Source organism: Nanorana parkeri, unplaced genomic scaffold (genome assembly GCF_000935625.1).
Source record: "Nanorana parkeri isolate BGI_ZX_2015 unplaced genomic scaffold, ASM93562v1 scaffold199, whole genome shotgun sequence".
Lineage (NCBI taxonomy): Eukaryota > Metazoa > Chordata > Amphibia > Anura > Dicroglossidae > Nanorana > Nanorana parkeri.
Genome location: NW_017306467.1, coordinates 328,915 through 342,625, shown reverse-complemented (window position 1 = coordinate 342,625; position 13,711 = coordinate 328,915). Strand labels below are relative to the sequence as shown.

General features: G+C 42.1%; 1 protein-coding gene across 1 annotated transcript; it reads right to left on the bottom strand.

The window, feature by feature from the left end:
- Positions 1 to 1,745: 1,745 nt before the first annotated feature.
- LOC108786251 (apelin receptor B-like) lies at positions 1,746 to 3,080 on the bottom strand. The gene has a single exon (XM_018555499.1). The coding sequence runs from the start codon at positions 2,997 to 2,999 to the stop codon at positions 1,914 to 1,916; it is 1,086 nt and encodes a 361-aa protein (XP_018411001.1). The 5' UTR covers positions 3,000 to 3,080; the 3' UTR covers positions 1,746 to 1,913.
- Positions 3,081 to 13,711: the final 10,631 nt, after the last annotated feature.

Genomic DNA, 13,711 nt, shown 5'->3' with positions numbered 1-13,711 from the left:
ATGGCTTTCACCCTAAATGACCCCAGTGTCTGTGTTTCTGTAAGATTGTGGTAGAGGAATTAGACTGTATATATGGCTGGCACTTTGTGTAGCACTTCATAGAGAACATGTATATATCAAATCTGATGTCTTTATGACAGTAGTACGTACACAAACACATAGTAGGCTCAGTTTACCTACTAGCGTGAGTTTGGATTGTAGAGGGAGAGCAGAGCACCCAGAGGAAACTAGAAGAACATCAACATCAAAATCCAGATTCATCAAAACCTACGTTCTAATAATGCAAGGCAGGAATGCCTATCACTAAACCGCTGTGCAAGTTCAACTACTAGACAGTATGTTATACTTTCTTTGGTAGTCTTACAACACCTACCCTATAGTCTCAGGGTGTGCCATAAGATTCCTACATAGACTGGCGAGATATCATGGGGGAACAGATATGTCGGCCCCTTTTTCAGAGGGTAGTCTAATGTGCTAGCCAGAGACATCAGAGTGAACCCAAACAAAAGGCACACTCCTCCCTTTGGAACATCTTTGGTAGGCAGCCTAACACCTTTGACGTCACGTTATCTTGGGGGAAATCAGAGTTATCAGCTGAAGAACTCCATTTGTTTAAAATATTCAGGAAAACTGGCTGGTCGGGGATATCTGATTGAGTCTGATAGCACCCATAAACATTAGAATCATCATCCAATCTGACGTGGCTTGCATTGGCAAAGATCATCTCTGCATACGTTTACAGTAGGTAAATATATAGTAGTAAGCGGTGTATTGTACACTGTTTTACATATTAGTAAACATCTATATCAACTGTGCCTAATATACACACCTTGTTTTATATGTGGCACACATACTGTTGTCATCAAAAGTTTAAAAAATGTAATTTAATTGTGTAACATATTCAGTTTTAATATGGCTTTTACAGGGCATAGTTAACTTATTTGGTTTAATACCCTAGTTCCTCTTTATGGCTTAAGCAAATAAGCACACAACATAACATTTTGGTAAGTACAAGAATTTTATTGCATCAAAATACAAAATTATAGCAACCCTTGTCAACAAATGCCCCTCTCCGAGGGGATATGTTATATTCACTCATTTATATTTATATATATACATACCTACATATTTAGTGTTGGATAACCCACAATTCTACAGCTGCTTAGGAAGTACAAATTGCAGTCTAGTCCTTGTAGTTCTACAGCAGCTGTAGAGCCATAGATTGCCCAACACCTCTACAGAATAAAAAAACACTTAATGGAGAGACCATCAATGCATTGCCCTGCAAGGAGATGCTAGCCTTTTATCAGTTAAAGGGTTAACAAACCCAGCTGATAATTAACCACTTCAGTGTTGGCAGCTTGAGCATTTTTCTGTCACAGAATGGATTGAAAACTGTAAAAAAAACATAGAATAACAACATTTATGGCATTTATCCTTTCAGTTTTTAAATCTCACAGATTCCATTAACAGTGTGTTAGATATACGCTCTATAACATTATGCAAGTGCTTCAAAAAGCCATATACACACAGAATTAAAGTCTTTAAAGTAATGCACAAAGTACTAAGAATTAATCGGTATAATACTGTATTTTCCGGCTATTATCATTAAAGGGGTTATGTTAAGAATGAACATTGCACCCAACAGCATATCTTGTCCCATCCTTCCAGCTCTCCTGTACCACAGAGAGAGACAGAACAAGACTTTGATGTCCTGGAGACAGTGCTTTCTGTCTGTTATTCCTAGTGCAAGCAAGAGACATCAATAAGATGTTCCAGGCTCTGGAGTAAAGTCCAGCAGATTTGTTTCTTTATCAGCAGATGCGATACCAGCACAGAGATAAGTTCAATTAGCCTCCAAAGTCTCATAAGAACAGTGTCTTTGTTTTTTTCATGTCCATCCTATCTCCTAATTAAACTTTCGTTGCCAAAGAGTGTATTTCAGATTTTTGTGTCTGGGCACTCAGGCTGGAGGAGGTGTTGCTGATTTGTCCATGGAAAGTTTTGTTAAGTCCAAAAAAAAAAAAACATTGGGAGCGGAACCGAAGGTCGAAGAACGCATAGAGAAATGGGTTAAGGCAGCTGTTGATGTAAGCCAGACATGTAGCGTAAGGGTGCAGGCTCAGAATCAGGTTAAACTGTGGGCAGCTAAGGTCTAGAACACCTATGAGCCCTAGGGTGTGAATGGTTTTTAGTATATGAAACGGCAACCAACAAATGGCAAACACAACAACGAGTGTGATAATAATCTTTAGAAGCCTTCTCTTTTTTTGCTCTTCTTTCTTGAGGTTCTGGAAGTGGACAGTTACCTTGCAGCCGATGAAGCAGTAGAATGTGGTCATGAGGAGTAGCGGAAGTAGAAAGCCTGGCACAGTGGTGAGGAGGCTGAGCCCTCCAATCCAGTAGATCTCATTTTGCTTTGCGGAGAGGCCAGTGAAGTCCAGGTCACAGACAGTCTTATTGCCATCAACACGTGTTTCACGGAGAATCAGACTGGGTAGTGCCAGAAACCCTGAGAAGAACCATATAATTCCCAGGGACAGTATTGTCGTTGAACGAGAGCGCAGGTTGGCACTAGAGAGTGAGTGAACAATGGCCAGGTATCTGTCAAAACTCAGGCAGGTGAGGCAGAAAACACTGGCAAACATATTCAGCAATACCAGGTAGCTACTGATCTTGCAAAGGGCAGAACCAAAGGGCCAGTGAAAGCCAAGAGCGGTGTAGGTAGCCCATAAAGGTAAAGTGACAACAAAAGCCAGGTCAGCAATGGCTAAGTTACCTATGTAGGTGTCTGCAGATCTCCTCTTGGGCTTTGCTTTCCATACTGTGAAGATGACTACACCATTTCCAGACAGTCCCAGAACAAACACCAGCATGTAAAATACAGGTAGCAATGAGGATGACAAGTCCCAGTCCTTTTCATTACAATCATCAGTTCCATTTAGGTTATCATAGTAATAATATTCTGTCTCATTATTTTGCTCTTCATAGTTTGCCATTGCTGAAAGCTGAGAGTGAACTTGTGGAAGCAGTGGATTCCAGGCTCTGTGGTGTGTCTGTGCTCTGACCTGAGATATGAAAACAGCCTTCACTCAAGTTCTTTAAAGAATCCCCTGAACACCCCACCCCCAGAAAGACAAATTAAAGGCAAAAGGCCACCCACTGACATCAATCAGGAGTCTATCCATGTTATTTCAGCTCCTCCCCTCCTATTCCCTAGGCTCTGAACCTCCCTCACTGTCTTCATCTTCCTTCCCCTCTGCATCCCCTGCAGTCTCTCCCAGAAAATATGTACTAGTGGGATTACTGCATCATTGGCTACTTATTCCCACAAGCTAGGACACTGTTATTTCAGTGTGTAAAGTACATCCATTCTCTTGCTTTAGATAATACAAACATCTATGAGAACATAGTATTACATATTTTGTTTATATCATAGGTGATAATTATTTACAATCTTAGAGATCTAGTTATAAAGGTTTACATGGTGCAATTGCATACATTCACTGACAAACAAAACAAACTACAAAACATATAATTTCTATTTTATTGTTCACTGACACATTTACTCCTTTAAATGATATTCAGCAACATGACCTTGTTTGGATATTAAAGAAAATAAAATCAGAACTCAAGTTCTAAATGTTTGCTACAGACTAGTGACCCAGAAAGACGATCAGCATGCCAGCCAGACAACTAGCATTTTCAAAGAAGGAGGTCACAAGTAGCAACCTACATGTGTCGGATTTCCTTCAAATGCCAACTTCGGTAACATTCTCCACACTTATAAAGTTGTGAGTATCACTTTCTCTAAAAACATGCAAACATTCACCATTCTGAGATGGCAAACCTTTTGATGAAGTTTACATTTGATCAAGTTGCAGTGCCACTTAGTAATGTTCCCCTTGATAAGTCAAAGCGAAAGTGCAGTGAATGTGCGTGGATTGGCTCAGACTTTATGAAGATATCTCTTAAATATAAACATGCATTATAAATCTGAAATATTCAGCAAAGTGTTAAGATGCTCATAGAAATGCGATCCTCGTCATATGACCTGTGTGATTTCATTGGGGTCTTGAGACGAATGTACATAAGCAGGTCGACATATTATGAACTGGGAAGACACTCCCCAGCCATCAGCAGCTGGGCTGGATTTTCGTGGCATACAATTCATGCTCTGCTGGTAGAACAGTGCATGTTTATGTGGGGCTCAATCTGAACTGGGATTGCTTGGCAGGCAGATCTTCTGACTGCCGTCCTATGCCCATAGACATTTTTTAGCTGGCCATACACGCACAATACACTCATTTCATATCATAATTTTAATGAATTAATTATTTCTTTCAGAAATCATTGATGCAAAATGGGTGGTTTCTCTTTCTTGTATCAAATCTATGGTGATTTATTGTCATGTGTATGGCCATACACATGACAATAAATCACCATAGATTTGGGAGACTTTAACTGTGCAATTGTGTTCTCACTGTACTATAGAGATGGGGCTGGGCTCAGTGTGAACCCGCTCAAAAATTCTAAATGCCATCCCTGTCACTCGACCCAATCAGTGGCAAAAGTTGCGGCGGGGGTGTTCTCCGCCCCTTTGTGACATGTAACTGTGGGGTGGGGAAAGTTGCAACTCCCCGCAACTGATTGGGTCGGGAGGAGGGGTTGGCGGTCAGAGTTTTGTACGGGTTTTGGCAAACTCTTTTGAACTGGTTCCCTACCTCATCGGTACTATATTTGTATCAATCAAATTGTTTTTGATATGTCAATTGAATCTAGCAAATATCGATGGTTCTTCACCACAATTCCAAATCTCTTACCTGAACACACACACTACAATCTAATTATATTCTGTTGTGTTAGGGTAACCAGGGTCGTACCTATAATAAGCAGTCTCAGGCTGTTGCCTTAGGCAGAAATTCTTTGGGTCAAGTGGGAGGGCGGAAGGCAGAGCGGTATCGGCGCCCCCTTTCCGGTCAGAACGTCCCGGGTTGGAAAGAGCCGGGCGGAGAGATGTGTAAGGGCCATACACATCTTCCCACTCAGCTCTTAGCAACCTGGGACGCTCTGGCCAGCATCATGCTGACGACACTGGTTGGCAGGAGCTGAGCAGGATGCCAACCAGAGTTGAGCAGGAGATGATGCAGTGGCCAAACCCCCCGCCTGTTCCCCCCAGGCACCAACAGCACCACCCGCCTGCCTCAGGCGGTGAAAGGGCTACGGACACCCCTGACAATACATATTACAATCAATGTACATTTACATAAAATAGTATGAGGACAAGCCTAAACTATCCATTCAGTGTAAATCCTTTGCTTTACATAGTTGGTTGTGCATCTGAAAGAGGTTGTACCGTCAGACTGTATAGTGTATGGTCAGCACCTAAACATGCAATATCCAGTGTGCTGGGCTGACACCGGTAGTGGTTGGTAAACCTGTAGGAGCTTGTACAATCAGATAGTATGGCGTGACGAGCTTAAGGTTGATTTCACGCCAATTCACTAAGCATGAAAATGACTACGTGTTGAAAAATTGGAATCATTTTAGTAAAGAATGTTCAAGAGATTGTTTGTCCCAGTACGATTTTGATTGACTTAAACTCGGAGAAAGAGTCATTGCAGTCAAACAAAGCAAGCCCGTCTTAGGCTGACAAAAGGAATGTTTTCAGAGACGGACACCTGCTTCCAATTGACTTTTGTTGATCGGATCAATGCAGACAAATTTACTCTTGGCGTTGTACTGAACAATTGCTTAAACATCTGACTGATAAAATGACTGGATCAAATATTCAATATGCTTAAAATCAATGGACATCAATGGTTCACATCAAGTGAACACATTGGGTGGGTCATTCCCTTTATTTATGGAGATAAAGACAGCTGAGGATTGGTTACATAAGATTCTCAGCACGCTGGACAATCTGTTTGTCCATACCCGCCGTAAGGATTGGTTGCTCTGCTTATATACACTAAGAGGAACATTTGTCAAAACCGGAGCAGACAGAATCTTAAGCTTCTATCATTAGTTTGTACAGTTAAGCTTTGAAAATAAAAGATAGAAGCTGATTGGTTGCATTGGACAACTGCTCTAGATTCTGGCTGCTCCAGTTCTGATAAATTCCCCCTAAGAATTTCAGCAGAAGAGAGAAGCTGATTGGTTACTATGGGCAACTGCTCCAGATTCCTGATACTATCAAAAATAAATATATTATGCTCTGACATTCAATTTTTTTTAATTCTTGTATTTCTTTTCTGCGATTGCATTTTTAAATGCTATTAACCAGTTTGTATCCTTAGGCCTCATTCAGACACTTGGGTGAGGGTTGGTAAAATCAGGCGATTGATCCACGGTTTTACCGCTCCTCAGCTGCCAGTTGCAATGTTAGCATTGTGGCCGGAGAGTGCTGTATATATTGCCACGGCCACGATGCTCTTTGATGCAACAAAATGATACAGCATATCGTGTTTGGCAGATGAACCATAGAGGTGAATGGGGCTGTGCCACAACTGTGTGCCAAATGCTTGGCATGTGGTTGCAGCGCGGTAGCCCTCCTAACCCTATTGTACTGAGACTATATTGTATTGTAACTGTACTGTCTCCGGCATCACAAATTGTTGGCGCTATATAAATCCTGTATAATAATAATAATAGTCCAGCAAAGAAATCTCTCTTAGGATCAAAAGAAAAAAAAGGCATTCTGAACACTGGGCAATCACTGCTCTACTGACCAGTGAAAATGAGGTTTCATGATTCAGCCACCATTCAATGTCCTGGCGGCTGTAAATTGAAATCAGTCTGGTTGCTCTGGGTTACTGCTCTTTGTAATTACCAGCCTTGTATACAACATTAAAATTTTCCCCAATTATGTCAGTCACTATTGTTATTTCCCACGTACAGTGCATACCTGACAGTTGTTTTCCGACGGCAGGATCACATTATAGTGCATGTAACTAGCTGCGGTGTATGTGTGAGTCTGACATGTCTTTGATTTTTTTTAAGGGGGGCAGCATTTGGTCTGATGGGCCCCTTTACACTCTTGGGTGTGTTCTGCAGCACCTCGACGTATGGCATGCTCTTTTAACTGTATATGCTGCCTGACCAGCTCAGTGGCAGAAACTGCTCCACAGCAATAAAATGGACTTTCGCTGTGTTTTTATAACAGCATGTATGGCTTGTGCACTCTTTTTCCGCTCACACTTTTCCTTGTCTCCACCCTGAACTCCTCACTCTTTTACTTATCTGCATTTCCTCTGTCACTGTCTTCCTGCTGCACCCTGTGCCTTTCCTGAAGAGTTTTCCTTCTGCTTACCTCCTTTTGTTTGGTATGCTGTATATATTGTTATTATTATTTTATATTATAATATGGGCTGTATACAGTGCCAACAGTTTGTGCAGCACTTTACAATATAAAGGGAGATAGTACAGTCACAATACATTTCAACATCATAGGGTTAGGTGGGTCCTGATATGAGAGCTTACAATCTAAATATTTCTCCTGAAACTAGATGTAAACCCTAACTGGATGACCTTTAGTTTCCTAAGGCTCCATTCACACTTGAGCGGGTGTCCGCGCGTATTCGTCTGTACAGATACGCATGGAGCCGCTCCAAACAGCAAAAACAATGCACTTCAATGTGCATTTTTCAGACTATTGTGGAGACTGCACGGTATAAAACCTGCGCGGTCCCCAAAATAGCAGCTATATAATGGTTTGCAAAGGAGCGAAATCTGTGTAGTGGTTTCACATATAGCACTTGCATCTCGCGCAGTCTTCTGCACGGAAAACCGCGCAGGAAACGCAAACGCTATATGTGAATGGAGCCTACAGCACCTTTTTACATCCTTCTTTGCATCTCAGTGCTGGTAAACTCCTCCATTGTCTTTCAGCCACTACCTGACTACATGGCCTGTACCTCATTGCCATAGACTAGCTTTCTGATAATGACAGCGGTGGGCCATGTTTGCGCAATCAGTGTGAGCAAAGCTTCTTGAAGTCTCCATCAGGGGTGCATGTGACAATGAAGGTGCACAACTTGAAGACATTTGTAAGCCCATAACAGGAAGAGACTAAACAAGGACTTTCATGGTAGGGTCAACTGGCATTCTCTTAAAAAAACCTACAAATTTAAATAAATTGAAAACAGCTTTTACAATGACATTACCATGTTAAAAATGATAGAAGATTTTAGTAATTGTCCTACTTTAAGGTACATAAAAGCTTAAAAAGGAGAACTATGGGGTTAAGGCTTTTCCCCATAGTTCTCCTTAGGGTAACGGGAGGACACAAACTAGCGTCCTCCCGTCACCCTAAGCTCAGTATACAGCTCGCAGTATTCTGAGACGCCACAGTATACCGCGAGCTACTACTCGTGGTATACTGAGGCGCCGCAGCTGATGCGGATCCCGACAATTATGTCTGGATCCGCCCAGCTGCGTGAGTGACAGCTGGCTCTGCCTATCTAGAGGCAGAGCCAGCTGTACCCACCCCCTCCCCCGTCCGTTCCACCAGTCAGCGCTGGCGGATCGGAGCGGGGAGGGGGGAATCCAGCCCCTCCCCTGTCACGGCAGAGAGCTGTGACAGGATCGAGAATTGAGCGAACGCCGGTATGTGTTCGCTCACCTCCCGATCTACTGTCACAGGTCGGCTAGAACTATGAGGTGAGTGAAAAGCACTCACCTCATAGTTCTCCTTTAAGATGACTGTCTCTCGATTTGTGCCTTTTTCAATAATCTAATCTTTGTGGAACACCTACAGACACAAAATGTGTGTATGTTATATTGTGCACATGTAAAATGCAAGCACACGTGTGTATTTCAGGGAAAGATGATCTTTTACACTTGGGAATTTCACATTTTCGTCCTCTGGATTTGTAATTTTTGCCAATTTTCATATTTCTATCTTATTTTGCATGCTACTTTATAGGACAACTACATATACAGTATATCTGCCAGACCTCACTGGCATTTTAAAGGAAAAAGTCACCAAAAAACCCCACAAGCCACAAGCAATGAATACAAGTCCCTGTGTGAAGTGCTGCAAGGTGTCTATTATTATTATTATTATACATTATTTATATAGCAACAATTTCAGTGACTTACAAAATAAAGAGAGACAGTACAGTTACAATACAATACAATTTTAATACAGGTATATGTGTCTTTTCGTGTGCATCTGAAGAGCCCTCTCACACTCGCCTGTGTGTTGGGCACTGGAGCATGTAACTTGCAGCTTAATCAGTCTACCTGCTGAGTGGACCTAAGTTCAGGGGCTCCCAAGTCACACAGAAGAAGCTTTCATTACAATTAAAACTACAAAGAGCCACCCTGTGGTGCATGGTGTTGGGGATTTAGGTTATTTGCTCTCATTTTCTATGATGGGTTCTCTTTAAATTTCTCTTCCGTCAGATTAAAGTTAAACCCCTTCATTCTCTGTACCCTGGAAAACTAGTCCCACTGCCTTTCCCTAAATCCCCCATTTTCTAACCTCTATTATTTATAATAAACCAATTTATGCTTACCAAAATAATCTTACAGCATAACAGCAGACACCACTAGGTGTCAGCAGGAAAAGCTGGATTCTAGCAATGCAGAGCTGGGTACCTGGAGAACCAATCTGCTATGCAAATACCAATTTTCTGAAAGCTGGTGCATAGACTCACCCTTGCTGAATCTCACAGTGCAATGCTAGGACCTCTCCATAGATCACTTAAGACTCAGCTTTCTGAGAAAAGGGGGACTGTCTATGCTCCAAGTTTCAGACTTGTATGACAGATGGTAAATGCTTAGTATTCTTGCCTGACAAAGGTCCTGGCACAGGACTCCTAGGTTTGATTTCCATCAAGGACACTATGTGCATGGAGATTGTGTAGGTTTCCTCTGGATCCTCCAGTTTCCTCCCATATAGTAGCTTAATGGGCTTGCAGCCAAAACTGGATTTACTGTTGCAGAGACATTAGGGTGTAGATTCCTTCAATGGCAAGAGCTGATCGGAATGGCATATTGTCCTTTGTATAGCACTTCAGAGAAAGTATCACATCTGTTTTATTAAGTGAAAGAAATATCACAACGTGCCTGAAAAAGATACCAGAAATTTGTACCTATTGATACATAATTGACAATAAAAGATCAGATGAGTGAATAAGTCATCCTTGGCTTTCTACTAGGAAACTATACTGGCTTTAAAGAAAAAAAAAAACAATCCTTTACAAACACAAGGAGATTACAGTGGCCCAGCTAAGCCAAATCTAATGCATTTAGTACATCTAGATCTAGGCAAGTCTGAACGTGTCAAAATTGACACCTCGCTCTCTTTAATGCACCTTTCACAAGAGTGTGTACAGAGATGGCCTGCAGCCTGAAAACCCATTCTGTTCTCAAGAATTGTGCCTCAGTTGTGGGATTAGAAGGTGTGAAATGGCTTTATTGACTCTGAAAGACTCTCTTTAGGTGGGAGATGCAGAGTTCCAGACAAAGCTTTGATGTCACATGTGGATTTACCTGGAGTATCAGCTGCTGGAAGGTGTATATCCCAATGGAAAACAGTTTTGTGTTCTCTGGGCGTCATCTTCTTTTGTGCTCTGAAACACTGTCTGTCTAAATTGTCACCTTTGCCTTCCAAGTTCGTCATGGCACTGAAATTCAGTGTTACATATAATAGGGGGGCGTTGATACCTTGAATTATTTAGCTCTTATGTTTTAACACAATAAGGCCGACAACTGCTTTTAATGTAATGCTGGAAGCTGACCCAATAGCATCCTTAATCTGCATTAACTGCTTTGGTTATGCCTAAAATGAAAAATAACGTATGCATGCAGAAAATTCATATTGAAAGTAAAGTAAAGGTAAGTCTATGCTATAGAGGAATGGCAGAATAAAGAAAACCTGTTTCTTTGCCCTGGGCTGGATACATTCAGGTTTGCTTTAAACAGACACTCTCACCTGGGCCATTCAGGGTAATGTGACAGTGCCTTTGTAAAGGCTGCTCCCCCACACCAATTATACTCAATTTACTACTGCTTCTTCATTGTTCCTGCCTCTGTTACAGCCATTAACAATACCTGGTGCTTCCGGTATGGAGGATCATGTGAATTCATTACAGTGCCTGGGTCTAGCAGTCATTCGGTAGAGTCGAGTCCTGTCACATGCCCAGGGAAGTGCCATCACCACTCCCTTCAGAGTCCGACAGCAGATTACATTTTGCATTTCAGGGCCAGTTGCAAAGGGGCATGTTTGGTGAGTACAGTATCACTGGGGAGGGGCACTTTACAGAGACACTGCCACTTTGCCTTTGCATAGGAAAGATGACTTGTTTCTGGTCAGAAAACACTAAAACCAGAGACAGCCAGGCAACTAGCATTTTTAAAAAGAAGAGCAAATGGAAGTATATGCCCCTTACCCTCCTTCCTCTGAAGCAAACCTGTAAATTCTCTACAAAGTGCTGTAGAATACTTCATAGACATACACACTAAGGTCTCATTCACACTGGCAGTGTCCAACCTGCGTTGGAACACATGTCTGAATGCATATAAATGCATGTAATCAATTCTCATTGGTATCATTCAGACTTTATATTAACCGGTGTTTAGAGGAAATAGAATTCTGCTCATCAAGGATCTGTTTAGAAGCTCTATAGCTGTCTAAACAAGCCTTTAAAGTAGTATTACACTCTCAAACATTTTTTTAATAATGACTACAGATGAAACAAATATACATTTCCAACAAAGTTTTTTTTAAAATCTATCCTCAAGCATTTCCATTCATCATGTTTCCAAAGAGAGAGAGAGCTCCAACTCTCTTAGCACTACTTCCCTGAATTTCCTGTCCGGTACAAGATACTGTGGGACAGAGCAGACTCCAGCAGCTGTCCATCTACTAGCTTGCAGAAGGGTGGAGTGGAGAGCAGGGAGCAGGGGAATGACTTGCCTTGCTGTGCCTATGTGTTTGTGGAGACAGACACAAGGGTGGCTTCATTGGATCCTGAATGGGAAAGGAGCCACCCTAAAACAGGATATTAGGACCAGTGCTCAGGGGACCAGCTGATTCTGCAGGAAGCCAACAATGTGAAACATCAAGAAGCAACATTCATGGTAAGTGATTAAATCAGTATTTAAAATAGTTAAAAAAACCTTTTAGCTTTGATATCACTTTAAGCAGGAACATCTAAAACGCAGGAAAAAGTGATCTGAGAAGCATACAAGTTGTTTATTCTTCCTAGATAACTTCTGCTTAGAAAAGCTAGAGGCAGGAGTGCCAGTGTGAATGAGGCCTTAGGTTCACTGAATGTAAATGTAATGGAGCAGGAAGAGAATGGAGTGCCCAGACACTGACAGCGCCTCTTATCACAGGGGGAACAGTAGTGATCGGACAAGGTTATTTACTCTGATGGATCTTTCCCCTTGCACGTTGTTATCCAGCAGGCATCTGATGTGGGATTATTGCCCAATCCATCTGAAAACTCTTGTCTTTGGCAAGTTGCAAGCAGTGGAAATGATGTAAGAGCAAAGTGCAGACATCTGTGCACCACATAAAATAAATCAGCTGGATAAGATGTTCTTAATAGTCTTCCGTTTATGATAGGATACACATTTTATCCGACCTACAAAATACTGCCACTGTAGGGTAACCAGAAGACTCTTGAGTTACATCCTTTAGACAATGAACATGGCACCTGGGGTGTATTTTAATTTAACAGATAACTGAATAACAGGAAAAGACACTGATGTGCGTCTCATTATTACTGCAAACCAAAAGGGACCTTTGACCTAATAGTTGTCTTTCCTTTGTTTGAGAGATGTCTTGAGAATTGTAAAGCTAAACAAGCAGGGAAAAATACAGTCGAAATACACTGATCAGCCATGACATTATGACCACTGAGAGGTAAGTGAATAACATTGATTCTCTTGTTCCAACGCAGGGGCTGACTGGCAACTTTTAGCCCAGGGGGCAAGTACAACCCAGAGGCCCATGGTGCAGCGACTTGGCCCCCCTCACGCTCTGCCTCTTCCCCGGCTTCTCCCCGCCCCTGTCTGTCACTTTTGCCGTCTATGTAACAGTAGTTTGAATGTATTTATCGGTTTAGGAAATGTAAAGCGCACTGGTAGTGGAGGGATGCCTTGTCAGGGCTGTGCGCGTGCATGACTGCTGCGCCACTGGTAGTTCTGCCACTAACTCAGAAATACATTTTACAGCATTGCAGAATGGCATTGGCTATAGAGAACTACAAATCCCAGCAATAGTACATTATACAGCGCAATGCAGAATATCACCAGCTATAGAGGACTACAAATCCCAGCAATAATGACTACCAACAGATAGAGAACTACAATTCCCAGCAATACCATTATACAGCAATGCAGAACAGCATCAGCTATAGAGAACTACAAATAACGGCACCTGGAAGTGGGTGATGTATATAAGGCAGCAAATTAACAATATATCCCTGAAGATGATGGGTTGGAAGCAGAAAAAAATGGGCAAGCGTAAGGATTTGAGCGACTTTGACAAGGGCCAAATTGTGACGACTGGGCCAGAGCAACTCCAAACGAGCTGCTGTTGTGGGTTGTCCCCGGTCTGCAGTGGTCAGGACATACTAAAAGTAGTCCAAGGAAGGAAAACTGGTGAACCGGTGACTGGGTCATGGGCAGCCAAGGCTCACTGATGCATGTGGGGAGTGAAGGCTGGCCTGTGTAGTCTGATCCAATAGAAGAG

Excerpts from the sequence above, each read along its gene's own strand:
- LOC108786251 (XM_018555499.1), bottom strand. The coding sequence starts at position 2,999 with ATGGCAAACTATGAAGAGCAAAATAATGAGACAGAATATTATTACTAT.